The sequence below is a fragment of the Chiroxiphia lanceolata genome, chromosome 5, assembly GCF_009829145.1.
Source record: "Chiroxiphia lanceolata isolate bChiLan1 chromosome 5, bChiLan1.pri, whole genome shotgun sequence".
Lineage (NCBI taxonomy): Eukaryota > Metazoa > Chordata > Aves > Passeriformes > Pipridae > Chiroxiphia > Chiroxiphia lanceolata.
Genome location: NC_045641.1, coordinates 12,131,794 through 12,156,401, shown reverse-complemented (window position 1 = coordinate 12,156,401; position 24,608 = coordinate 12,131,794). Strand labels below are relative to the sequence as shown.

The 24,608-nt window shown below is 36.0% G+C and overlaps 1 protein-coding gene across 16 annotated transcripts in view; it reads right to left on the bottom strand.

The window, feature by feature from the left end:
• The window catches only part of MAGI2 (membrane associated guanylate kinase, WW and PDZ domain containing 2), a 718,675-nt gene that overhangs the window by 70,842 nt on the left and 623,225 nt on the right, over positions 1 to 24,608 (bottom strand). For 10 of the 16 annotated variants that reach the window (XM_032689609.1, XM_032689610.1, XM_032689611.1 and 7 more), the window contains 4 exons: positions 21,249 to 21,280; positions 16,712 to 16,901; positions 6,304 to 6,345; positions 844 to 935 (listed from right to left, as the gene is read on the bottom strand). In XM_032689609.1, coding sequence (XP_032545500.1) covers positions 844 to 935; positions 6,304 to 6,345; positions 16,712 to 16,901; positions 21,249 to 21,280 — 356 coding nt within the window. The remainder of the gene's footprint in view (positions 1 to 843; positions 936 to 6,303; positions 6,346 to 16,711; positions 16,902 to 21,248; positions 21,281 to 24,608) is intronic. The other 6 variants (XM_032689612.1, XM_032689614.1, XM_032689600.1 and 3 more) reach the window with 3 other exon arrangements.

Genomic DNA, 24,608 nt, shown 5'->3' with positions numbered 1-24,608 from the left:
TAAGGTTGTGATAATAAAACACTATTATTATTGACTTGGGATTAGTCCTTGCTGCCAAAATATGGTTACATCATCAAGTTTTTTCTGAAGGAGTACTAATTCTGCCTGTCTCTCAAAATTCTAGTATTTAGATATACCATTAATTTATCAAAATTTATCAATATTTGTGATGTCTCACACATTAGCCCCGTATCCTCTGGGCTTCTACAACATTTCTTTTAAATACTGTGTATATGTTTTATGTTATATATTTATTTCACCTGCAGCGAATCTATGTTAGTTTTGTTACCTGTTATTTGGTTACAGGGATGTCTCCCTCTGAATGGTATAAAGCTACTATTTTTACGCCTGATGTATCATACGATGTTGACATCTAACCTGCAACATGGACCACTGTTCCCTGGTGGGGCCTTCTGTGTTTCTGGAAATAAACTGCATTGTTGACAGTATCTTTTAACCTTATGCATATATTATGCATACAGTCTGCCTACATTGGACATGGTTATAGATAGTCTTACATAATTTGATTTCTAAAACATTCTGCTTAAACTTGAGTTTGGAAAGTCAAGATTAAGAGATGTCAGGTCACACTCTGAAGTAATGGGATGAGTGATGCACTGTTTCTACGTTAATGCCTTCTGATTCCAACTTAATTTACTGTAACATCTTTCAGATATGAACAACCTGAGAGTTCTGTCTTTTTCTATGGATGAATAAAAGCCATTTTACTTATAGCCTTAACACAGTATTCATTTGGGTTCAGCTATGTAGTAATATTTTTCTGACCTTTACACAGATTTTAGAGTGTGGAAGGAAAAGGAAAATCAGGAAGAAATAACTCACAGGCTGTCCAGGCTCATCTCCTCCCAGGATCCTGAAGCCAAACCCAGACTCCATTCTCCGAAGGTGAACATCCAACTCCTTGTAATCGGGACCTGGTTTAAAGGGAAATCCCACTGAGCAAAGCATATTGGCTTTGTCTTGAGAATTTGCACCATCTTCCCTCCCACCTTGTGTTCATTGCACATGACTAATGGCATCCTGGTTAGAGCTGGTGGAAACAAATGGGCCACAGACAAGGAAGAGAATTGAAAATGCAGGTTATCTCTTGGAGGATGATTATGTTCAGTAGAATACACTAAACCAAGCTAGAATACACTAAACCAAGCTAGAATACATTCATAGAAGAACAGTACTGGAAAAGTCTGTCCAAAATACAGGCTATAAAGGTGTCTTCTTCCTAAAACTGACTGCATAATGGACTGCTGTTCATCCACCTCTGGTATTTAATTTGTGTTTTCCTTGCAGTTCATTAAACCCTAAAAAGAATAAACTGAAATGGGAGATAGAGATACATCAGTCCAAGTTGCAAAAGATGAAAATCATTACAGGTCATTTAAGTTCCAAACACAGATATAGAGCAGTATGTCTTTTTATGTAATGTAGCTTTTAAGTATTCACTTTCAGGTAATACTCTCAATAAAGAGTTTTGACGAAAGCTCTCATTATAAGTCTCTGAGTCTTAGGGTTTAAACTGAAGGCTAACATTGTTAACTTGAACTCCTTAAAGCTACCCAATTAAAGTCTCAACAGCTTTCTGAATCCTTAAGATTGTGCTTCCATATGCCCGTGTAACCTGGCTGTAAAAATATATTCTCTCCTGGAAAATATCAAGTCAGGAACAAAGTGTCTTTTAAAAGACATTTTCTTATAAAAGTGTCTTTAGCTTCACTTGAAAGAACCTATTGTTCTGGGTCAAAAATAATAATAATTGAATAAAATTTCAAATATTACAAAGTGAAACTGTAAGCATTTAAGGGACTAAGAACTTGTTTATTGTGACTATTGCTTTGTCTGCATGCTCAGAGATGCTTTAGGTTCATCACTTAAAGCAGGACAGTGATTAACAGGAATGGTCTTTCCTAGGAATTGCACTCTGGTCCACATATTATGACAGCTTTGGTCAGCTTGTTGCCAACCCCCAGAGACAAAAAGAGATGAGTAGGTTTATTTCAACAAACTGCTCATAGTGTGGCCAGTTGTGCCTTGTTTCCTCAGGACATGAGGGACTACAGATGGCTGAAACATGGTACTTCAGCATCTCTCATAGATCTCCCCTCAGAGCCATCAGTGAACACCTCATAAACTGTGGAATTGAGCAGATCCCAGGTGTAGTCTGGGATTAAAGCTGAATCTATTTCAGTCAAGTCTTGCAAAGACAAATACAGAACTACATGCACTGGTCCTATACTATGACTGTGCAATTAAAAATCCTCTATAGATAGCAGCATAGTGCATTATTTCAACAATCTCTATTGGTAAGATATTGAACCACAAATATTTCAATTGGTAAAAGTATTACCTTTCCCTACCAACTTACTTGTCATATATTGAGAACCCAAAGAGAACTGAACAGCTTCTTATACTAACTTTTTCAATTTATTTGATAAGTGTCTCAACAGTATATAAAAGAACAAATAAAGTTTTTGCATGTACAGTATGTTAACTTAATGCAAATTGTTTAGCAAGTTGTAAGAGGCAAAGGAATTTTCAGATTAAAGAAATACTTTACCTGATTTGCTGTGCCTACAAGGATGAGGCTTATCACTTGGGAGAGAGCTTTGTAGATAGGTACAGTATGATCAACATTTGTAACTCAGGTCTAACACTCAAAGGTACTGTTTCCAGCAGTCTGTCACAAACCAAGCACTACCTTTATTTGCACACATGTGAATGAATATGTACAGTTGGGAATACATTAAGAAAGTACAAGAATGTCAGACTGTGAAGAATACTTGCTTTGGCAAACTGAGATGAAAACACCCCTCAAACAGATACACTGACAAAGCTCATCCAAACTAATGTTGGCACCGGACTCCAAAATAAGAGGTACTATTTCTTTTAAAAGACACTGTTTTTCTTCCCATTTAGAATTGAATAGGTAAGCCATGTTGGCCAGGAAAAGGTTTAGGTTAAAAAATACTGTATATGGGCATACTTTTTTATGACCTCTAACACAGTTCAGAAGCCTTTGGATTAACTGACTGCGCCACCATGCTTGCTCAGAAGAGCCTTCCTTCCTAAAGGTTAGAAGTCCATGGAGACCATTCTCTGCCAACTCTGACCAGGCCACTGAAAACTGCTTTTGAAAAATAATGTTCTTTTCTATCCTGCTAAGGAGACAAAACATGGGACTGGAAAGTATCCCTGGGTCATCTAGTCCAGCTTCCTGTTATTGTAAACCTCTGCAAGCAAACAGCACACAGACCTTACTAGTAAAGACACAGGCAAAGAAGGCACTGGTACCTGAGCTTCTTTGTGGTCTTTGTTGCTAGGTCACCTGCTTCATTCAGAGTTTTCACTGATGGATTGCATCCCATAAATTTACTTACTTTTTGCAGTAATATCACAGTATCTCCAGTGACTGACTAGTACACAAGACTGCTTCCTCTACTGGTGCTGTTGGTTATTTCAGCTTTCATGCTTGGTATGGTATGACTACTGGCTGCACTGACCACCTCTGCATTGGTCTGGAGACAGCTACACCATAGATTCCTCAGGTTATCTCTCTGAAGGTGGACTGGATTTATACCAGTTTTTTGGTTTTTTTGCTTAATTGATTAATGAAAATAAGACAGAAGATTTAGTGCAAGGCTCTCCAATAATATTAGCCTTTCAGTTCAGAAACTGTTCTTTTAATAGAAAGGTTTACCTGCTTTCTAGCAATTGTTCTTTATATTTCGTGATAAGCACTGTCTTCTCCAGGCTAATGTAAAAGTGTTTCAATTATATCTGGCATTTTGTAAAATTTCTAGTTGAAGTATAAATGGATTAAGCTTGTTTGGTGTAAAAAATCAGTTACCAGATTAATCTGAGCAACCAGCTTCTGCTAAACTCCTTTCCCATGGTTCTCAGTTTATCTCCATATCGGCAGTTCATCTTTGATAGAAAATATGTTCTAAAGCCCTGCTGCTACTGAGATCCCTTTTTTCCTGATTCTGAAAGACAGGTAAGCTGTTCACTAATATGTACTTTTCCTACAGGAGCTCATGCTTGGTAGATTTACTGGAAGCCCCTACTGTTACGTGGCAGCAGTTCATTATTCTTCAATACACACTGATCAAGTGTTCTTACCCACGTAAATGATTACATTTCATCTGATATTCCTCCAGTGCTCACTTCTCTAGGACTCTGGTACTTTTTTTTTTCCTCACAAAGGATTGTTAGATAGACTAAATCTTGGGTTTTCTTGCTGGAGCAGATTTTCAGTTGATCATACAGAGAAAATTACCTCTACTTACAGAAAAATTATGCTCTGTACCTTGCAGTGTACTGCAAACTGTTGGTTAATATAACTTCATCATGGAAAATGTGTCTTTTTGTTTTCTCTTGCTAACTTAGATTAGTTCCTTGTGCTTCATGCCAAGTAAGAAGAAATGAATAGGTTGCAGAAACGGGAGTCAAGCCAATACTGAATTAACACAGCTTATCCTTCCTGTCAACTTAATACGCGTTAATGTCCTGTCTCCTACCAGTTTCATCAAAAGGAGAGTTTCACCTTAAGTCAATATTTTTTATCATATAAAAGGGGTATCCTGTGGCAGAATGACAATGTTTCCTGTTCCTGCTTGCCTCCATACACATTTATGTTAGAACAAGAACTTTACCTTTGCCTGCTAGTAACTTCATTCTCTTTTTTTATAGTTATAGAATTTAGTTTCTTGCTTTTTGTGTAAATGAAAACTTTCTTAACTGATCATTTGGCCTAGAAGACAAAAAACCACACCAATTCACTTTGCTAGGTTATAAAATCACCTGGTTTCCCCATGACTTTGAGAATGGTATTGGACAAGCTGTGATCTGACCATTGCACAGTGGGGATGGTAAAGAGCATGGGGAAATTCTGGTTCCTGGACGATGGGGAATTTACTTTAAATGTAATGGTACCAGAATAGATTGTTACTGAACAATAATGAGATCTCACAAGTGAAGATGTGATTATCTACTCTGAGCTAGCTTTCTGTATTGTATTCACCTGAATAGGTAGGTGAATTAGACACTGATTAACGTACATGCAATTGTTTCTTAAATGTTGAGAAAAATATATCCCTGAAGACAATGAATTGATTTTCTGTGTGAGTCAAGATGAACAAGTGCTATGTGATGTTACAGTGTTAAATCTGATATTTGGGATGATGCTGTAAATGTTGATATAGAATTTTTTTATTAAACCTCTTCTATATTGCAATTAAAGCAAAGATGAAGAGCTTTGCTGCGTTAATTTTACAATCTTTCTAGGTGTACTCAACTATCTGCTAAAAAGAAAAACTAATTAGGACTCCCTTGATGAAGATGGTAAAGATTTTTGTTTCATATAAATAATTAGAAATTGTGAATTGTGATTGACACAACACTACAATAACTTCATCTGAGTTTCAGATGCTCTTGAAAGATGTGAAAAGCTTGAAAACAGTAATGGGTCTGCTGGTCTACAATGAGAGTAGCTTTTTAAAAAAACATACATACTTCCTTTTGATATTTATAGAGAGGAAAGCTGGCAAATAAAGGTTTCAGTATGAAAATCATCAAAGAAAAAAAAAGAAAAAAGAATTGGTGTGTTAACACAGTTACTCAATGCATAAACCCTGCTGGGGTATGCAAAACCAGGCCAATATCATATTTAATTTAGGATCTCTGTCCAAACTGTGCAGGACTTGAAAAGACTTTAATGAAATTGTCAAGATAGCCTTTTTTTGGTATGGGATGCCTGTTTTAACTGTTCATTTAACATAATCACACTGAGAAATCAAATGTTGTTGGTTTTTTAAGAAGTCCATTGCCATTTTACAAGACCAGTGTTGATTCAAGCACTCCCAAAATCTCCCAATTTTGAAAGTTTTTGCTTTTACATTTTTACAGCCCAAGACATATTTAGGGGATAGAATTAAATTCAGTTTTACAAAAAGTATTGTTTAAGTTTAGATTTGGGCATGAATTATAGAGATACATTTTTATGCTAAATATTGAACACTAATGTATGAAAGTACACATAAAACACACTAAAACATACACAAAAATTGACTGAGGAAAAAGAAATGTTTTTCCTTTCTCAAAATGCAAATCTGTTATAAAAAGATTTAGAGTAAGCATTCTATAACCCCACAAGAATCATACAAAATAAAATGGTGACTGGGCAGTCATGATTGGCCATTATTTGGAGAAATGATAAAGAAAGAAGAATAACTAAAACATAAAATGAAGGACAACTAATTTACAGAACAACAAAGGCTGAAGAATACTTGCCAGAGGAATCCGCTCGAAAACCAGTCCTGGGCAGCACTTGTTCTGAATAGGAAAATGGGGAATTAAAGATGAAATACATTTCTCAAGTTATTTAAAGATGCAGCATCAATTTCTCTGCTGTGTTTCGAATTACTAAACTGCAATTTCTACTTTTTCTTGCATTTTTTTTCTTCTCCCCTCCTTCTTCACTTTTTAGATGGTATATATAATATTCCTGTTAGATGATGACCTCCCTATCTATTTCTATGCAAAGTCAAACAGATGGTAAGATGGTAATGTTTCTTTAACATAATGTAGGTTCTGATGAAGGTAAAATTGTTAGTTTGTAGTGTGTTTTAAGCTGTGAAAATTAGTGACAATAATTAGTGTCCTTATTCAAGTACAGCAATAAAAGGGAAAGTTTAATGGTTGTGTTTAGATGACTTGACCACTGCCCTTATACAACACAATTGTAAAATGTCTTTTATCATCAAGAAGAGCAAGAGTTTGCTAGAGGGATGTACATTGCCAATAACAACAACTGATTGCATGTGAAGGCAAATGCAGGCAAAACCCTTTACCACACTTTTGCCTAGTGAAATACAAATACTTTGAAACTACCTGCAAAATGCAGCAAATAACTGTTTTGTTTTCAGATAACACTACTTTGCCCACATTAGAGGAATCGGGAATGAGTCCCTAGCTGAATTCAGTCATGCTTCCTTTGCTGATTTTGCAACGTTCTGAACAAGAATTTCTTTTTCATTACCTTGGCAGCATCCAGCGTGAATTGCAAAACATTCCAAACCAGAGGTGGCCATCCATTGGCCTACCCACAACAAAAGAGCAAATAAAGCACTAATGCATTCATGTGACTCTAAACCAGAATATCATACCATGCATATTTCATGGTATAAACAGGCTAAGGTCTTTCAATCAGCATTTGTAGAACAGTGACGAGTAAATATTATCTTTCTGAGACAGAAGGAAGACAAGTGTGGATTTAATAATCTAAGTAGGCAGAAAGAAGCCAGAGAATGCATTGTAGGCCAGCAATTTTGGCTAAGTCTTCTGGAAATACGTGAATGTATGTGGTGAGATACTTCTGTGGAAGCTCCATAACACTTTGAAAGAATTTGGACTAAAGCTACCTGCTTTCTGGTAGACAGCTTCCTAAAGGCAGCATGGGCTGTAATGGCAGCAGCTGAGTAATTCACAGTTCACTTGAGACAATACTGAACTAGTTGCTCTAGAGCAAAGACATTTTCCCAGAAATGGAAATGGAAGCCACTGAAAGTCTTACGACTCTTTTGGTAAGAATATTTATATAACAGCCATGACCTGACCAAATTCAGGTTCACTGGATGGGAACTTCCTCTTGGATTTGGTGTTCCTGTTCTATTTGTGTTCCCCCTCTAAGTTGAGTTGTGTCATGTGGGCTATGTTATTTTAGTTTATAGGTGGCTACCCATCTTTAATTTGATGGTTAAAGGAGGTAATTCCTTCACATGCTTCAGATTTTGTACAGCAATTTGGGATCCTTCAGGTGAGAGGTGCTATCTAAATGTAAAATATTCCACCAGAACAACTCCTGAAAAAAAACCAAACCCTTTGAAACTGATGCTGCTCCACTGCAGACTTGGAGAAATGATTTTTTTACTCTCAACCTTTCAAGATTTTAATGGAATTCTTAAAAGAGACAGAATGATTTTAATGTACAGAAAGCAATTTTATCTTGGTAGTCTCCATATGCTTTTAGCTTTGAAAGGACATAAGCTTTTTCTCTTGGTCACTCAGCTAGAATTGCTCTTTGGAGCTGCTGTGAGATTGGTGCATTCTGTGTTTCCATTTCTGCTTGCAGTCTTCCTAATATGCCCCAGAACTGGCCTCAAGTAGCAAAGTGAAAGAAACACCATCATGCTCAAACTGTGACAAATTAGGGAACGACTTGCTCTGTCAAGACATACAGCCCTATTTTTTAAATAAGTTAGCAGTGGCTTTTTTTGTGAACTATTGTCTGTGATCAAGCAAAAGTGCCTGTCAATGAGGTAGTTTCCTTCAAAGCTAATCTGATGAAGTCTGATACGGCTTTTGTTCTCTGCCTTGCAGAGCTTCATGTAGAGTTTCATGAAGAGAGTTAATTATCATCTTGTAATCAAGCACTCAGCATCTAGCATGTGTTCTCATTGTAGCGTAGGACTTCACACACACAAAACTTGGAACTGTGCTATGCTGAAGACATTGAATCAAACCTTAAAGCTTTTAAATGTATGATCACCAGAAAGGCAAACCTAAGTGCAGACTTGCGTTTTTGGTAAACACAAAGCAATGTTCATTTTAGGAGGAATCTGCTGTCAGCAGTATGGGTCTCTGTGCAGTACAGGATAATTGTGATTATGTCACTGACATAATTATTTTACTTTGAAAAACAGAATATAAACTCTAGAGAGCTGCACTCACATGACAAGCCAAGCTGTTGGCAACTAGCAGAAAACTTCGAAAGAGGAAAGATCTGTGTAGAACATTTAGCATATAAGAAGGGACTGAATTAGCAAGGTCTCCACATTTCAAATGCAGAGATAAATATTTTTTTTTCAAAACTCACATAGTTCTGTGTTCAAAGACTCTACAGAAAAGCAAGTTCCAAGTGAAGAGGAAGGACTGCTGGTCCTGCTCCTCAGCTATCCTCATGTCTTCTATCTGCCAAGAACAAACTGATCGAACTGGTAATTTTAACAGAATACTGAGAGACTCTAGCAAGCTTCGTTTTATAAAAATCTGTCAATTAGTTTTTATAGGAAACTACCTTTTACAGAAGGCAATTTGAAACCTTCCATTTATTTGTTACTAAATTAATTTTGACATTTTCTAAACTTTTAATAGAAACTTTTCTAATATGTTAACCATCCTGCCTCCACCTCGCAGGAAATGAGGCAGCAGAAGGCAATTTTGGAGAGGTCAGGACAAAGAGATGAGACTGCCCAACACTGCCACCATGAACAGGCATTCAAAGTGCAGAAAGTTTTAAAATGGTGACATAAGATTTCTGTATTCCCCATACGAAACCCTTCTGGTTGAACTTCTGCAGCTGCATTGCCATGAGTAGTTGTAGCCTTTCATGTGAAATAGCAATGAAATAATTATAAAGTAAGCTTGAATGAATAATAAAATACTCAGTAATTTTGCTGATTTCTTTTTTTTTTTTTTTTTAGTTCAGCTAACCTGTCCTCGAAACAAGAATTGGGAAAGTAAAACTAAGAATTATTCTTCTTAATTGCTACTTGTGTATAACTGTAACCAAAATAAATCTCCACCATAGGGATGACTGTGTGCTCTGGAGAACGAGGATGCAGCTGTGCATTTTGAAGAATCTTGCTATACATCAAGATTTGGGGGCAGGAAGCAGATGATCTTTAAGTCCCTTCCAACCCAAATCATTCTGACAACCATTCTATGATGAAAGCAAAGCCAAGATTAATTTTACTATTAGAAGATAGCATAGTAAAAAGCTTGTACATCTGCACGTTTAGTGTAAAAAAAATTACACTCATAGTTTGAAAACTGCAAAATATTTGTGAAAAGAGATAAGCAACACCTGGGACACAACTCTGATTTAAATGAAATCAATGGTGAAAATAGCAGGTTTCTTTGCTGTTAAGATAGAGCCATAGGAACACAATTGACCCACAACATGACACAAGGATATTCTCTGGAGGGAGAATTATGAAAGATAGGGATGATAATATTTATTTTCCATTCTCTGTTATTTTCTAGATCAGACTTTGTTGAATGCTAAACACATGGAACAAAACTAGCACTAGGGCACATTTATATTTCAGCATCTCAGTACTAGCCATGCTTTTTAGGTAAACAGGAGTTTCAAAAATGAGAAGAATGAATGTGATCATGCTGCAATGCCCTTTCCAGCGCTGTGCAAGCAGCAGTTTGACACAGCACACAGGCAATGCAGAACCCATTTGTCTCATGCACCTGTGGCCAACTCCCGAATGCCTGCAAGTCAGTTTTCTTAAATTATTACTTTGACTTCTTAAGTACACCCTGCCACTTTGCAGATCAAAATCTATTTGTATATCTTTTAGTAAAGTGTAAATTGTTCAAGAGAAAGGAATGCTACATCTTTAATACTGTCATCAGCTGCAAAACTGACACTTCACATTAGCAGAGGTCACTTGGGACCTACTTTGCAATCCAGCAATCAAATCATTTTACATCCATGGTACTGTGATGATGATAAACTCATAATTCTTTGGGTTTCACTGTCAATTCTTGTAAGCAACAAATCCATTTTGTCATGGTGAGTAACTCTTTCTTCAGTGACAAACAATACAAAACTATCTGACATTGGACTGATAGATTTCCTCTCCTTTCATTATGTATGATTTCTTATTAAAAAGAAAGGATTACATTCATTTAGTAATATAAGTTCTTAGACTTTTTCTATGTTTGGGGTAGCAATAGATGCAAAGAAAATGCCAACATGGGCTGTTTGACAATTGCTTTGAGAAATTACCTTCTTATAACTCAGTTGCTCATACTCTAGATCAAGGAGTAGTTTGATGATAATACATCTTAATTAACAATTTCCAATACTTTTATTTACTAAGTGAAGGCAGGCATGACTTACTGACATAAAGGGCACTAAGTGATGAATAGAAATATTAAAGATATTGTAAACTGAGCTCAAGGAAGATTTGAACCTAGAATCTGATTTTCTAACTTGTAGTCCCAAACCCTTTACCCATACAAAAACCCCATTTATATGATACTTCAGAATACTATGTATCTCATGTCATCATAGTTCAATGTATATATACATCTGCACACATATGTATACATATATTTTTTAAAGCACCATAAACAAATGTGAATTTTTTTAGACTAGAAATGAGCAAAAATGGGAAAAATTGTTAAGAGGCAATTTTTTTTTTGGTCAGGAAAATACTGTCTGAAAAAAATTGTAGTAAAAATTGTGGGAAAAATTTCCTTCAGTTTTTAAGAATGTAACTGTGTAGCCCTTCAGCCAACAAGCACTGTCAGGAAAATTCTGTAGACTATGCCATAGAACCCCTCAGGTGATAATGCATTCAGTTCTAGACACCTAATATTTTTTTTCTTATCTTCCATGATTATCAAATTTAGGAAACCTTGATTACCTTAGTATTTTTCTGCAAAATTGATATTTTCAAAGTTACACATTATGAGTCAGTATAATGCTGTCTGACAAACCTTTCCTACCTTAATGCATAGCTGTGCTGAATACCTGCAGTGACACTCCAGAGGAAAGGTAGCCTGTGAATATGAACTGGACTGTTTGTCTGTAACCCTTAGAGAAGTGCACTTATAAATCTGCATAAGAAAGCACCTTATTTTATGGAGGCTAATGATTATAATACATTTGCTATTTACATATTTCACAGCTGTTGGTGAACTTTACTTTTTGGTCCTTTTCCAGTTTGTCTAAATCTCTGGCAGCAAACAAAATTGCAGTGCATAGTTTTGAAAGGGACTTGGGAAATTCACAATACTGTGGTCAGAGGAGAAAATAACATGACAGATTTTGAAGAAAGTAACCTTTGTGCTTCCAGTTAAAGGTGAAACTGTAATTGCTCAGATTTCACTTTTAATGAGAGCTTATCACCAGCTTCTCATTCTTCCTACTGGCATTTCTGTGTCACATCACCAGTCTTGACTACCACACTAAATGAAGGACAAATGTAACCTAATCACTGTAAAAAATGTTTTATTTTACTGATTTCCTTAGAGGAATATAAAACCAAATTTCTTTTATACATTTTACAACTAGAGAAATATTATGGCATTATGATTCCCAACAGCTTTGTGTCTCCTGTCTGACTAATATCTGCCTACAGGGGCCTCTGAACAAAGTTTATTATAAACTGTGAATTTACAATAAACAGAGTTCAATATAAAATATAAGAGAGGATAAGGAGAATTTATAAGGGCAAAAATGTAAAATTCAAGAGAATGAGTTCTCCCAAAGATAACTATGGAGCTCCAGTCACAGCTGTAACAACTGCTGCATATCAAGTCATAATTTTTTTTCATTAATAGGAAATTCTTGATTTGATATTCCATTTCCTAGCTTCTCTACCTAACTTCCATGGTTATCAGGAGAGTCACACTGTCACTTACAATCTCATAGTTTTCTTAAGGAGAAAGGAGTTAAAGGATTTGCCTAGAAATAATATTTGGATGGAAAAAAGGAAAAAGTATCCAGTTATTTGAGCAGGTTTTCTCCTCTGTTTCTGAGTTTAGCAAAACAATGTCACAGCAGAAACTTAGGTAGGTTCTCTTCACCATGAAAAAGAAATAAGAGGAGAGGGGGGAAGAGAGGAAAAAAAATTAAACAAGAAAACAAGAGAAAAAAAAAAGCAGAGACAGAGAGACACAGGACAGAAAGCAAGCAGAAAACAATTTCCCTTCTTTTGCTTTTAAGCAGTTGTTTTAGATGATGTGGTAATCTTCCTCAGTCCTTGGAAACACCTTTTGTTCCTTTTTTGGCTACTTAGAGCTTTGAACACAGTTCATAGGTGACAGCAGAGGCAGGTGACAGCTAAGAGGTAGGAGCTGATAGGTAACAGCTAACTCATGACAAACAATTTTTCCAGGTGTTATGACTTACAAAATTGAGTTGCACTCTGGATTTGTACTAATGCATCATTTGATTGTCTCTATAAAACTGTTTCCCCTGTAGAAGCAGTAGTCCTTTGTAATTCATATGTAATCATTAAAAATTGCAGGTTCTTCATGTTCCTTAGGTGGAAAAGCATTTCCTCTAGAATGAAAATCATCCTTTTTCATTGAGACTTCCTGCTTGAAGTCTCTTTCTTGCTATCATTAGGTAGGGATGAGCTGTAAATCAGGCTTCTCAAGTCTAGTTCTTGCTCTGCTTTGAGTCACGTTGCTTGTGCTCCCCACAGAACTACACTGTGATGCATAACTTGCTTAACTCCCTGATCGGGGAGCAGGAGGCTTTGATGAGGTCCTGGTGAGGCTTTGATGAGGTCCTGGTGAGTGCTGACTGCAGGGAGACCCTCTAATAAAAGGATCTGTAGAAATTCAGAGCCATAGCAGTACAAAAATGGACTGTTTAGTTACAGAGATTCACTGTAAGAGAAACAAAAATCTAGCACTCTCTTTCTTTCTGAATTTTCCAGGTCATGATTGTTCGCTTCTTTGCCCTATTTTTAGAAGATGAAGATGAAAAGAAGGTCCTGCCAGGAGATAAGATAAACTTGCTTTGAGATAAGAAGTACTTAAAATATGAAGTAGCTGAACTTTTGCTGTGCACATTTAGGGCATGCTCTTACCAAAGATAACCAACCTGACAGTGCCATATGGTAGGAAACTTTATTGTCTTGAAACTGTCTCTCCTATAAACTCAAATTAGATGACAATTACTTGACTCAGTAATGGATTTCCTCCCTGTTGTTTCTTTCTTCAGGAAACAGTAGCACTATGTAGAGAATAAAAGCAATCAAAGGCTTGACAAATTGAATTTGCTAAGATGTGTGATTATGGTATTCATGAAAGAAAAATGTCAGGGAGAATAGAGGTCTTCGGAGGCAGCTATTTATGACTAAAGGATATGAATGGTCACAGACAAGATCTGGTTGGGAATCAAGGCTTTGAGAAAATGCTGAAGGGATATAGGTGTAAGAAGAGAACAAATTTTAGTTTTCAGGATTAGCTGGAAGATAGGATGCTGCTGGAAGTCTGGGAGGGGCGGTTACTGTAGTCTTGCTTTCCATCCCTCACTTTCTTATTTTAGGCCTAGCAGCTTCATGATTTTTAATTATTCTAGATAGCTGGTTGAAAAAGGCTCGCTTACAATTTCCAGTTACCTCTTGGAGAGATTTCAAATGTAATTATACCATTCAAACATAGGCTTTAGCGTAACTCCAACCTACAAGTTGGAAGCTCTTCCTGTGGTACAGTATATGCTCCTGAACACAGTAGATTATATCAGTAAAAGACTAGAGTTCATATTGGTCAAAGAAGTGCTCAGAAAACTCATAGAAGGGACCCATGAATAATAATGAATCACTTAATTATTTTATTGAATACTGTAATATATCTTGTGGTGCAATATATAACCTTCTGGGGTGTAAGCCAATCTTTGTAGTTGACATCAGATCTATATTCCCATGGGTTTATGGAGGGCAAACATGGATCGAACCTATTTGTTTTCATTAATATTTAGGCAATTCTGTTAATATAGAACTCTTCATATTGGAGATTGAGATGAAAGAAGATGTTGTATAAATATGTATCTCATATATATATGTGGCATTGATGACTTTTTCTTAATTGTCTTAAAAAGATGTTTGTTTCAATGGAGTTTCAATTCCAATGTGCTTCAAGTCTGCACTCTTGGCTTGATGACTAGCAATAGAAGATGGTTCTGACTCTGGTCAATGACTTTTGCTAAAGTACTTCACCTTCAGAAGCTATCCATATGGGAAGTGACTGGTTGCAAAGGGTTTTCCTTTCCCTAAAGCAGTATATGAAGCCAAGTGTATTTTCAGAAGAGGTATGAAGCAGATAAAAACTATGGAATGGTTTATTTTTCATTTATCATATACAAAATCCTTGCACTTTGGGGAATAGCATTTTAGCTCAGGCAAATCTTTTTATTTTTTACTCCAGCTCTTAATGCACAAGAGAAAGCGAAAGAGGAGAGATGTCTGAAAACTATTTCCAAACTTTGTTCAAAGCTAATCCTACTTCTTTCAAACCTGTGTGACCCATTCCACACAGCATTCCAATCCATACTTCAAAGAGTTCTAAAATTTTGAAAATTATAGCCTCTATTTGTACATTGTCTTGAGAATCCTGTCCATCAAGAATAAAATCTGGAGCAGAGGAAGATACTGCATTAGTACATGATCTTTATTAATATACCAGCCAGCATGGGCTACGTGGTATTCGTAAATACACTGGAAAGCTTAGTTCCTATGTCTAATAGTTTATAATTGAAGATTAAATCCTTTTTATAGGGGTCTAAAGTATGTTCTCAAATCCATATTTAGGGAGAATAAGATATTTTGTATTCCTCAAAAAAGTCAGCAATTTATTTAAGTACTTAGATTTAAATTTGGGATCTTAATTTCAGGCACTTATTAAATAAATAAAACCCCACAAACACCTCCCTGCCAGAAAAAAAAAAAAAAGTTTGGATTATGGAAAGTGAGTTTTACGGTGACAATCTCTACTGAAAAGTGTTCCCCTAACAGGACCACAGTGGTAGAAAATGGTGGCACGGGCCACAGTGGCAAAGAACTGGGGAATATGAGATGCAATTTAGGCACTAGATTAGAGTTCACCTAGAATTGATGTAAAAGGAACCGTGGTGTTCCTCCAGCATATCCATTCTGCTGGGTGGAGGTAGCAAAGCTAAAGAAGAGATGCTGACGCTGTAACTAATGCATAAGGGCCAAGGCAAGTAAGAATGGCATCAAACCAGTGTTTGGGACAATAATGTATTTCCTTTAGACTATCCCTTTGCATGCTGGAGAAATTGGTACATTCCAGACCTCTGGGCTCAACTAATATTAATGGGCTAGTCTGGATCAGCTGAAATATTTTATGTGTAATCTATAACATAATTTGATCTATTGGCTCAAGTAATTTATAAAATGATTTGAAAGGTGGCATGTGCAAGTAATGACTATGATGAAAAAGCTTTCAGTAAAATAATAAGCTACTTTTAAGAAATTATCTTAATAAGTAAGTACAAAAGCTCCAGACAATTTAGAACAATGTTTTTAGTTAAAATGTTCTTTAAGAAAGGAATAAATGCCCTTGTTGTGAAAAATATGTGATATATTCCTCAAAAACATGAGAAATTAAATCAAGATGGAAATCTTGATGGCTCAGTATTGTTTTGTATAGGTCTTCAAATAGTACTTGGTGGTAGGGGTTACTTTCAAACCACCAATGATAATATGAAAACTTGACAAAGACATTATTATAAAAACAAATACACTTGAAATTTCTTTAAAAAACTTCACTTTGAAGTGAAAATAAGTGAAACTGTTTTTTCCTTGATAAATTCACATCTTCCTATTGGTTAACTATGAAGAAAAATAGCACAGTAAAACATGGTGGCACATATACTGTGCTTCACTAAGGATTTAACAGTCAAAATGAGGAGAGCAAAAATATAAGAAAAATACACTATGAAAGTCAAACACCAGAATCTAGGACAGAGCTGGGAAAATATGTAAGTGTAGAGTTTTTGAATCACTTATAATGGCCTCTGTTTACCAGGTTTATAGCTTCTTTCTTTAAATTACAGAAGATAATTACAGAAAATTATGTCAACAGTGACACATTCATAGGCAAAAGCTTAAAATACTAAATGGTCAGCAGGATTTTCACTTACGCCTACTTTCATAAATAGCTCTTGATTTCTCATAGAGCTCATATGGGTCAGGTTTTCTTGGATCAAAGGCCTCTGCTGAATCAGGAAATGAACTCCTGTGAAGAGTGGGTGGATAGGGAATATTCTGTGGCATAGCTGGAGCGGACACACTTGTTTGAGGGCTGCCTTGATTCTCCCATCGTTCCATCATCTGGAATAAAAACATATGGAGAATAAAGATGAAGGTTTGCAAAAACTGTGACTTCCACAATGAGACAAAGCCCTTAACAGAGAAGGGCCGGACTGGGTAGCAACTGAATCATCTTAATGCTGTATCTCCTGAGAATGTATGAAAATAGCTACCTGCCCAGGGGAAGTAGATTACTGCAACTGTGAGCAGAATTTACAGCTTCAACTGAAAATTAAAAAAAACCAGCCCAAAACAAAACAAAAAGAAAATAAAAACCAAAGAGAAAATTATTACAGCAGGTACTTGAGCATCTAGTGTTCAGTGCTAAAATACAGAACACAGTGAGAAAAAAGTGAGCATTAGTTTGATAGACTCTTTTTCATTTCTTACTGTTTCTTACTGTTCCTTTCTTATATCAAAAACTAAATTGCCATCATCCAACCAGGTTTCTAAGCACAGGATAAAGCTTTCAACTCTTCCAGACCATTCACAGGAAAGAAGTACACAGCAGTGTATTGTCTGTGCATGAAAGACACCTCAATCCATGCTTTTTCCAAGACTGTCTTCAGCACTCACAAGTACAACAAGCCTGAAGATATGAAAGTCTGTGCAAAAGAAGGCTTGAGGATCTGCATTTTTATTTTTGAAGAAGCTGTCTACTAATTAAAATGCATTAGCAAACTTATTTGGAGAGGCTTAAGTTAAACAAAACACAAATTTTTATCCCAGGAAATGAGTATTTGACTTCTCTTGAGGACAAGGATGGTAAAGCCTCCTGAACAGTGTGTTCTCACACATAATCCAACAATGTTAATTACACAAAAAAATGCCTCGTTGAAACAAACTGAACTGTAACTAAATTCCACTGATGTCTATTGTTGTATCAGCAGAGCCTTATCAAAGGTGATTACAGGTTTATAGCAAGCTTGGTCTACAAATTCTGTGATTATCGTTAGTCTGTAGCTCCTTGGTTTCAGAAGCTGTTTGGCTCAGCAGGTAGGCTTTGCTCTCTATTCTGATGATTAACTGCATCAGAATAGTTCATGTGTGGACTACAGATGTTTAACATGCTGAGTAAGTGTAATGCTGCATATCCCAGGTGAACTGACCTTCTTAGGTTCATACTTAAGAATGAACAGATTATGGATATTGGCCATTTTAAATTGCTGAGGATCTCATTCTTTTACAGAGCAGTGTTATAATTACAGCTGTGCTTCTGTCAGAGTTTCAGCAGTAAGTAGGGCTGGTTCATTTGGAACAATGAAGAAAAGAAATATCCAGGTACCTCAGTCAATCCCAAGATGACTCTCACACACTAGTAAGTCTTGGATGTGATATTTAAGTTGAGAAATGAAAGTATTAGTCTGTTAAGTACTAATTATGAAGATATGGAATACTGTATTCAATACTTGCTATGTTGTTCAAGGAAGACACATTTATTTTCAGCAAGGTACAAAACATGCAACTAGGATTTGATATGAGGGTACCATAGGTATGTAGATCCTGTGCAATACAGAGACATATGGAAATACTTGAGTTGCCATTGAAACAGCTTAGGTACAGGAAAGTACCCTGGGTACCTTCAGGTACCCTTTATACCAACATAAATTTATCCTCTATTTTGTGTAAATTAGCCTCTGTGGTAAGTTACATGAATGTCAGAGTACTACTTCTGATAGCCCTCAAGAAATAATGTCTGGTATGTATAAGCATATATTCAGTATATAATTGCATTATGGAAATGTAAATTCAGAGGTCTGCAGGAACAAAACTGATTATGACCCCTATGTCTAAGCAGGAAAGGAGAACTGGGCTCAATTCAAGTTCCGTATGATCACGGAAATTACTGGAGAAATATGTTTGGGGTTTACCTTCAGTTAGGAACCAAAAAAAACACAATACAAGTCACTGAAATCAAACTATCTATCTTATTGCTATGGAACAGAAAGACATGTGGGGCCCTATATAGAAGGGCCTATATAGAAGTGTATATAGAAGTGAAGGTTTCCTGATTTCTTGGACAGTGTTGGCAAAATAGATAATTTACCTCTTTCAAAATCTGAAATTGAATAAAATTAAAATATTTTAAAAAAGGTTTTAAAATGAGAAAGGAAAATATAATTATCTTTGATGACCAAAATTTTCCCTGGAGAAAGGACAGGAGACTGCAGATCAGTTGGCAAAACCCTACTGGGTCCCATACACCTAAGTCTTGCTTGCTGGTTAGTTTTATATCTTCGAGTGTGAAGTTGAAAACTGAGCAAAACATTCTTAGTTGCAGGTAATACTGCTAACACAACCAGTTACATAAGCAGATAAACAAGGGGAATTATATCTCCCAAACCCATATCAACTAGTTAAATAGTCACATAGTGTTCCGTGAGTTATCATAATGCCAGCTCAGAGATGAAGACACTCTTGGAAGAGAATAGGCATGGTATTGAGTGCAGGGCATCAAATAAAGTTGGGGTAATGGTTTGGTGACATTGCTCACAGTCATTTTGTACTAATCATATTATATATGATATACATATGTAATATATGGACTCTGTACATAGGAACCACAGGAAATATCTGTCAGCCCAGGTTACTCTGTCTTTGCTGTTACACAGCTACAGGTCTGTGCTGTGGTGCTGGGGAGAATTTCTTAACCTCCTGTGCTGGCCTTACTGCTTCAGACTGTCTGCAGACACTCAGTGCTGCAGGGGCACTTGGTTTCAATCTTTTCTTCATGTCTTGGACACTACAAATTCATGTCAGACTATTCCTCTAGTTAAAAATGGTGACAGATAGAAGAATGTATATGACCTTAACTTGGTTAATCATTTGTAAAATCTCTTGCTGAGAGTACCCTAAAATAGAGTAGCTGTGAACAGTTAGCCTGCATTCGTGTACAGTACCTTCATAAATGGTGTTACATTATTCTGTGATCCCTGGTTTCCTCAGACCATGCAGAAAAACTGCATCACTTAGGTTGTTTCTCTAGATTCTGTTTATTGGCAAGTGCTACTCAAACATGAACTACTATACTGTTTATATAACAAAACTGTGCAGACAATCATCAATAACATGCTGATATTTATATATTTGACGTGTACATAAATAAGTTAAGTATGGACAATAGGAGGTCTTTGAAAGTGGATCTTTAACAAGTAAGCTCCAAGTTCTCTATTTTCTCACTTTTTACCGAAGATTAAAAGTTGAATGCCCCAGTCAGACAGGAACTGTGAACTGGTGAGAACAAGTTAGCCCTCAATAGTCTGATTTACTTTCGCAAATGTCCTGCTACATAGATGAATAAAGCAACTTAGGCAATACTTATTCCAATGTATTGCATACATCCCCTAGGCTTTTATATCAAAAGCACCACAAGCTGAAGTAGTCTGATGGACTTACATCAGCAGATTAATTGCTATTTGTATTTGACAGGCTAAAAAATTATTTTGGTATACATTAAGCATGCCATGATCCAATATGAGAGTATGTGAAGTTGTTCAGATTTAACATACTTCCCCTGCCTGCCCTTCAATAAGAAAGCTGTAAGTCCTTCAAAAGACATTGCTATTGTTATTCCTATTGCTCTTAGAAGCCTTCAGGCACAGTCAGGTCTCTATTTCCCTCTACACACTTCTTATAAGTGTTAAGCACTCTTTAAGGTCTGTACAATCTCAATAAAAAAGCCAAATTAAAAAAAACAAACAACAAAACCAAACAAAACCCCATAAAAATAAAACAAACCAGACAACCAAAAATAGTAGCCTATGATTTCTTTTTATACTGTGAATGTTGTCACAACTTCAAAAAATTATATAATGTGGTGTCAACAGAATTTATACAACCATTGTTTGTAGTCTTACATGAGGAAAAGTATTTATACCTCGGGTTTTAATGCCAAAATCATAGAAACACAGAAAAGTTGATTAGAAGGTACCTCAGTAAGTTACCTAGTCCAAGTTCGCGACTATTTGCACCTCTAGATCTACTGTGCAAGAAAGAATAACAATAACTTTGAGGATGTTAAACTCAAGCCACTTGTAAAACAGAAAAAGTGCAAGTTGCTCATCTAAAAGAATTTGCAAACTTCTGCTGCCTTCTCCTCCAGACCCCTTATTCTTAAGCCACTGCATTTCTGGTTCTTGACACCCTTCTTAACATTGAGGTGTTCCTTTCTCCAGGCCGCTGCTGGCAGGCTCCAAGGCAACAGACCTTCAGAGCTTACCAGTGAGGCCACCCTGTGTCACCAGGGGCACTGCTGAGAAGTGTCTCATGAGCTGGGAGCAGGAGGGTTAGACGAAAGTCTACAGAAATGTGCCTTGAATGACTGTCATCTTATGAACTCAATGCGTATAATTTTGAAAAGGAACTTACAGGCTTTGGAGTTTTCCATGGAGAAAAGAAACCTGAAATAAACAAAAAATAATGTTAGCAGCTTTTTCTGGTGCATAAAGAGTGGAGGCTAAGTGGTGTCTATGCTCCCATTCTCATTCAGGTCTGCAGATAATATTGATAGATATGAAAATTCTCTACACACAAGGGGTGAAAACACAAAACACAAGGGATAATTTCTAAGAAAAAATACATAGAAATATATATATATATATACACACATACATATATATATATATATATGCAAGTGGAGCTATTGAGATCATTGCCATACTTTACAAACAGCATGGGATTAGGTTGAAATTAAAAGAACTAAGCAAAAGGACTTCCAAATGTCTTGCTGGACATTGGATAAGACACCAAATGACCTGGTATTGATGTGTCAAATGCAGTCGCACCTTTAGGAAGAAGCATTCAGAACATCCCATCAACAAAACCTAATAATACAAGAGATTTTTTTAGAAGAAAAGCCTGGAGAAAAATAACTGTTTCATCAGTCTAGATAAAGTGGCCAAGTCTTGGGAGGATTACTTGTTTTAATACTGTCCTGGTTTTTGGTCATAGTTAGCAAATGGTCAGACATGGCTACCTCATTTACACAAGTAGCTATCTCCTTTTCCTTAGTTATTGACTGACTGATAACTTGCTTCGGTGACTTCCCTGAATTTTAACTATCATAGCTTATAAATGTTTAAAACTCTGGATATGTCTTTTTCATAAAATGAGATAATTTGAAACACACATTGTAAACACTGTTTTTATCTTATGCAACATAACATTAAAAACCTTATAAGTATGAAATAAAAAGAAGCATTTCAAAGGATATTGGAACACACTTTTTAAAATACCAGCTTTCAACATATCTTTCATTAAAAACCTCATTCTCAGTTTAATAGCAGGTTAAGAAAAACCTCAGTGGATCTTCCCAGGTAAGATTAAAAGCTAATGAGAAAGAGTTCATTTGTTTTGTCAGAAACAGAAATTGAATTTAAACTGAGTTATCTAATAGGAAGACTGCTCTTTCACTCAAAAAATAAATTCAGCGGGAAGAGTAGTACTGACTTTATTATTTATTTTTCTAAGGTGAGTTTAGAAAGAAAATTAAAATCATGAGAGCACTAGAGTAATATTTTGCTACAGACATATCATAAGAGGAATTTTATTTGTACACAGTATTTAAGGTTCCTAGAATTCTGTGGTAATGAGGTAATTCTTTCTGCCACGATACCTAATTCATTTCAACTGAAATATCTTGCAGTGTAAAAGCACTTGAGTCACTTGTAGTGAAACGCTGGCTGTTCAGTAATCCTGATTTATAGGCTGATAGTGCTTTTAAAAAGGAAAAAAGTATATTGGAAAAAGTAATTCTGAGGAAGTTTATGTTTACTGACTCTATGGTGCCTGGATAAAAACTGCTATATTAACAAGTAGACATATTACTTTCCATCTGCAAATTCAAGCTGAGGTAACAGGCATCCTTGATAGGCCTGGCTACATCACTTTCAGTATTAAAGATTCAGTAGCAGAAACTTATGTAATAACTTATTGGATGGTAGATGGCTACCTTTTTATTACCTGTTATATTTCTATAGAGCTAATAAGAGTGAAATCTAAAAAGTACTTTTCCTTTCAGAGCTAAATATAAGACTTGAGGCTTGCCCAAATCAACTTTCTACCCTGATTTGTTGTTCAGAACATATTGGTAGATGCAACACTCTCTACCACTGGTACTGGTGCACTGCCCATAACTTCTTGTCAGAAAAAATTACTACCAGTTAAACTGAAAGGTCATTTTTTACCTATTTATTTACTATCTCCATCTAAAAATAGGTTATGCTGGAGTTATCAGAAAAAATTTACTATCAATTAAAAATACAATAAGTATTTATAAATCAAATAAAAATGACATATACATCAAGTGAAGATTTTTTTTTTAAATCCTCAATTAAAAAGAATTAAATTATTCCCCTAAACAAAGAGAATGTGGACTTATATGTAGCTTGGAGGTTATGGGCACAAACTGCAACATACAAATGACAACATTTACACTCAAAACAAATAAAAAGCAATATTTATTCACACAGCATGAAATTATGTTGAAAAAACTAACATATATAGGATGCCAGAGAAGTAAAAGATCCAAAGAAAGATTTAAAAAAAAAAAATTGGAGATCCATAGATGTACAAAAGCATGTTACAGCAGCAAAAATCTCTAAAGGTAACAAACCTTGGAAATAATATTAAAATCCATTCTTCAGATTTAAATTCAGCTGTTACACCTAGACCTCATGTAAGATGAGATAGTCTCTCACCTCTGTCAAAGACTAGGTGTTAGGTTAAACAGGTGAAGGCCTAGTTTCATACAGCAAACTATAAGTTATATCTTTCATGTATTTCTTGGAGATTTTAATATTGCTTCACATAAGATCTGCATTCTCAGCTGAAATAAACATCCTTTTCCCAATATAAACAAAACTGACTTTTACAGAATATATGGCATTATCAGTTATTTAATATGAGACTGATTATGGATTGTGTTTCAAACATCCAGAATTATCACTGATATTTAAGCACATGCAACCATTGCTACAAATTCATGAATTCAAGAGTATAATGCATCTCTAGCACATTGTAAGTGTAAAAGAACCTCCACACGAAGAGGAATAAAAGCAAAACGCACTTTCCTGTGTAAACTGCATGCACCCTTCTAACTTTCACTTTTAAACAGTGCTCTGCATAAGTATGGGACCAAATCCTTTACATTAAGAAAGTTAAGGCTTAAAATTATTAAGAATGACTCTTAATAATGTGTATTCAGTGCATACTCAACAGCGTTGGCCTTCTGCAGCCACTTCTACAGCTGGCAGTGAGAAGCAGTGGACATTCACTTAGTTTGACCCCACTTCACAACACCCCATGTTCCCTTGACTTCCTGGTGCTCCTTTACACACTGTGAGTATTCCCCACCAGAGACAGTGGGATTCCACATGAATGACAGCTGTTACCAGATTGGCATCAGTTCATATACTGATACTGATTTATCAACAGGACTGAAATTTGTTCTCCAAAGTGCATCAACTGTTGAGTACTAATACAGTACTAGTGCTGCTTAGCCTTCTAATCAACTCACATCTAATTAGTTACATATACTGGATAAGGTCTGACAACCTCATCCCACTTCCACATTTCAACTTCTCCCTCCCCAAACACCCAAACCCCTACCGTCCAACTTCCTATGCCTTCTACAGAAGAGTATAGAGTATCTATAGAGTATCTTTCAGATACTCTATCTGAAAATATTATATACATATAAACACTCCTCACCTCCATATCCACATACAC